Source organism: Manduca sexta, unplaced genomic scaffold (genome assembly GCF_014839805.1).
Source record: "Manduca sexta isolate Smith_Timp_Sample1 unplaced genomic scaffold, JHU_Msex_v1.0 HiC_scaffold_3664, whole genome shotgun sequence".
NCBI lineage: Eukaryota > Metazoa > Arthropoda > Insecta > Lepidoptera > Sphingidae > Manduca > Manduca sexta.
The window spans coordinates 8,050-11,761 of record NW_023594757.1 but is presented as its reverse complement, the minus strand read 5'-3'; the positions used below and the strand labels follow the sequence as shown (position 1 = coordinate 11,761).

The window sequence follows — 3,712 nt, the reverse complement described above, 5'->3', positions numbered from 1 at the left end:
CTACGAGCAAACTCTAAACAGGTGTTTTGAAATAGGCTACATAAAACACAGTACAATATGTATTTTGCCGCATTGATGTGGCGCTCATTTCACAGTAGCGTATGCTCTATGTTCTTTCTTTTCATTACACAGTGTGTGGTGTCATACTGGCAATAACACAAAACACAACAGATATGTGAGCCACTGTCAACACATGAATAAAGCCAGAATTAACAAATGAGAAAGTGACTTACCATCCTCTTCACTGTCGTCATTTCCATTCATCTCATCTTCATCTTCAACATCACTATCATCCAGCTTCCTGTCGTCTTTGTCAAACCTGGAAACAATTACTTTAATGAAACAAAAACAGTACAGTTCTATGAAGAAAAATTAACTATTTTTTATGTTTGGTTGCTCAGAAAGTGTATGGGCATGATTTACTTTGCACAGGTGTCAAAGTCAAATTTTGTTGCTGTTAGATTTTTGAAAGTTCTATATTCCTGCATTAATGCAACTATGGTCTATATATAATATAAACTCTAGTATAAAACTTGTTACTTTGTAATTTAAATTTATATAAAATTAGTCGGAAACTCACCCATCTAAATATTTTAATGAAGGGGCGCTAAAGCAAACACCTTACTCCTGTAATCTTCAATAGTAGTGACTTCATTATTAAACAAGTCAAGATTCTTTAAATTCTCAAAATGCTCAATAGGCTTCAAAGTTTCCAAGTCCTTAATTTTATTTCCCGATAAGTTTAAGTGTGTGAGCTTCTTGCATCCGCTGAGAAAGTTCAGCCCACTAGATATTCTGTTGTCAGAGAGCTCTAACTTCTTCAGTTTGGGGGAAGTGTTGGGAAACCTTTAAGAGTGGTGAGGCCAGCATTGTTGAGACTGAGAAATTCCAGGTTTGTGTATGCACTTGACAAACCAGCCACATTGGTAGTACTCCGACAGTTGTCTAGGTTCAACTCCTTGACCTGCAATAGAGATAAAAATTATATTATTAAAATTTTATGTGCTATAAATCCAATCTTTTTAGTATTAGTATCTCTTTTTAAGAAAAGAGGAAACCTTTTGCATAATATAGGCATTTTTAAAATTGGTTTTATATTTGTATATATGATATATTTTGTAAGTTTGTCTATACATATGTAATTGTATTTAACTATCAATGAGATTAATGTTAATTTATTGTGAATGCAATGATTCTTTTTTAGGCACTGATATTTTCTAATTTGCATTAAATAGTGCCTCAATGTTATTTTTAGTGATTCATCTGATATGCTATAGTTTGCCTACAGGAGTAATACAGAGTATTTTTTTTTGAAATTCATCTGCGATATATTTTGTTAAGGGTTCCATCCACTTTCTAATTTTTCTAATAAAATCCTGACCTATAAATGAAAATACCATCAAAATTACTTTTTGAAAATCAGTCCCAATAAAAATTTTAAATTGATTAAGTTATGGCATACAACATATGAACTTAGAAAATAGCCTATTGATGTACATATTTTGTTTGTAAATTATGTATTGGTACATATTAGAAAAAATGATTTTTTTAATTCTCTTTAATAATCATAGGAGCAAAAAATAATAGAAAGTGTTTATATAGGAAAGTTCAATGTTTATATTATTACTTATGTATTGGTATCAAGGACAAGTATACTAGTCGTTTATGTACTTTTTTATACAAACTAAAACTTATTAGAGAAACTATTGCAAAGTCTTATTACTATGAAAAAACCATTCAGATTTTTAAAATACAAGTCGTATTGTATATTCTTCTGTTAAACACTTGTTCAATATAAAAGGGAATGATACTGGCTTGTTATGTATTTATTCGGAGCAGAGTCAAATCGGCGAAACGTCAAAATGGTGATAGTTGTCAAAGGTACAGGCGTAGTTTGTAAAATTTGCAAATAGAGTGATTATTTTTAGATAATAACCAATTTATATGAAAAGGATGTGTTCGTATAACCATTAGTACCACAAAATGTTAATGTCGTGTTTTACTCGCGGATATAAATAAAATTGTTTTCACTTTACAATGGCGGATGACACGAATCGTCACGACGCAATAAAATGGCCGCTCTATCGGTAAGGCGTGCGTCAATATTGCGACTGCAGTGTAATGTATGGAATGAAATAGATATACACAATAATTATGTGTAAGAAAATTGTAAATTTTAATAAGGCAAATATTTCTCTTTCACGTTTTTTGCAAATGTAAAATTGTTACTTGAGGTGAAAGGGCGCGAAATTATGCATAGTACGCAAGTAAAGTTAGCTTTACTATACATCGACTTTACGCTGTAATTAAACATTTCAATCGTCAACCTTTATTGATTAGTGGTACATACACTATCTGGATTTGATTTAGTAATTTCTACGTAATTTTAAAATGAAAAATGTTAAGAATCATTGACATTGACAACCTTATTATGTCTCTTTAAAAATAAAGTATTCGGTAATAAAAAACCGATTTACGATTGCAAGAGTACAATGACCGAAAGTATGTTAATTTTACTTTCATTAGTTTAATAATTATTCCATAAAATGATACACAACACGTCCGACATCTATAAGTTTCGACACTTAACCTCAATATGTGAATATTTACAATAGACTTGCTTTTTTACCTTAAATGTTCCAAATGTGCAACTTTTAATGTGCTAGGATTCCCGTAGATATGTTAGGAATTAACTCAGATAGTCAATTATATGAACTAAATGTTAATAATTGTGTGCACATGAATGAAACGTAACAATCGGTAATGGCTAATTTCTATACACAATAATGCCACATACCTAACGGGGAAGTTATATCGTTATGTAGACTAAATGTATTATATATCGACCAAAAATCAAGAAGATTTATGATCAATTATCACAATTTTTATGTATTACAGCTAGGTACCTGATGAAATACGTATCGACAAAACATTCCAATACATCAAAAAATAGATTCAATTTACCTGTGAAGGATTCCTTCCCCTTAATTCCAAGGCGACCCTCTTTTCCATCTTTATATGCCTTTAGATTCACACTTTGTAACACTTGATTTTCCAATAAAATATTTCTCAAGGAACTAAATCACTAAGCTTGGGTTTCAAAACAGAAGGAAACTATAGATACACGAGTGACGTCGTACAAGAGGCGCCGCCTGGCGACGAAATATGGCGACCGGATGTAGAACGTTGAGTTACTTATTTTAGCTTACAAAGCAATTTATGTAATTATGAATTAACCTTACCACAAGTTACTTTATACAAAATATGTTTGCTGATTTTTTCATATGTTAAAACGTATATATATGTTGGATTAAGTTTTAATTTGGACTTGTAATTACTGATGCGTACGTGACGTTGGTAATACTGTGTAGTTGCCAGCTTGGCTCAGTAAAGGCGGCATTTTTAAATTGTGTTATGGCAAATAGCCGGTTAGGAAGCGTGGTATTTGTATATTGAGTAGTTTAACCAAAGTATATAAAGTTATGTAATATTGTTTTACGTTATTATATTCTTATAAAAAATAAATGCGTATTATTTAAACTGCTTTTAATTTCCTCCGGTTATAGAGTATAATAAATTATTTAGAATCTCCGGGATATATTATTTTTTAATATACCCATAATTTTATAAAATTTATTTTGAGTTTGGCATAGCATTTTGTGAGTTATTTTGATTAAAAAAATACTTTTTTTTTTAAAGTTAGGCATCAGTA

At 30.6% G+C, this 3,712-nt stretch overlaps 1 protein-coding gene across 1 annotated transcript; it reads right to left on the bottom strand.

The window, feature by feature from the left end:
* Positions 1 to 233: 233 nt before the first annotated feature.
* Positions 234 to 3,201, bottom strand: LOC119193150 (acidic leucine-rich nuclear phosphoprotein 32 family member A-like; the record flags this gene model as incomplete). Its single annotated transcript, XM_037446802.1, is given in 5 exon segments — positions 234 to 319; positions 581 to 606; positions 609 to 830; positions 833 to 964; positions 2,965 to 3,201. Coding segments are annotated over 5 exon segments (514 nt in total), but the record flags the coding sequence as incomplete, so codon positions are not given.
* Between the last annotated feature and the right edge of the window lie 511 nt (positions 3,202 to 3,712).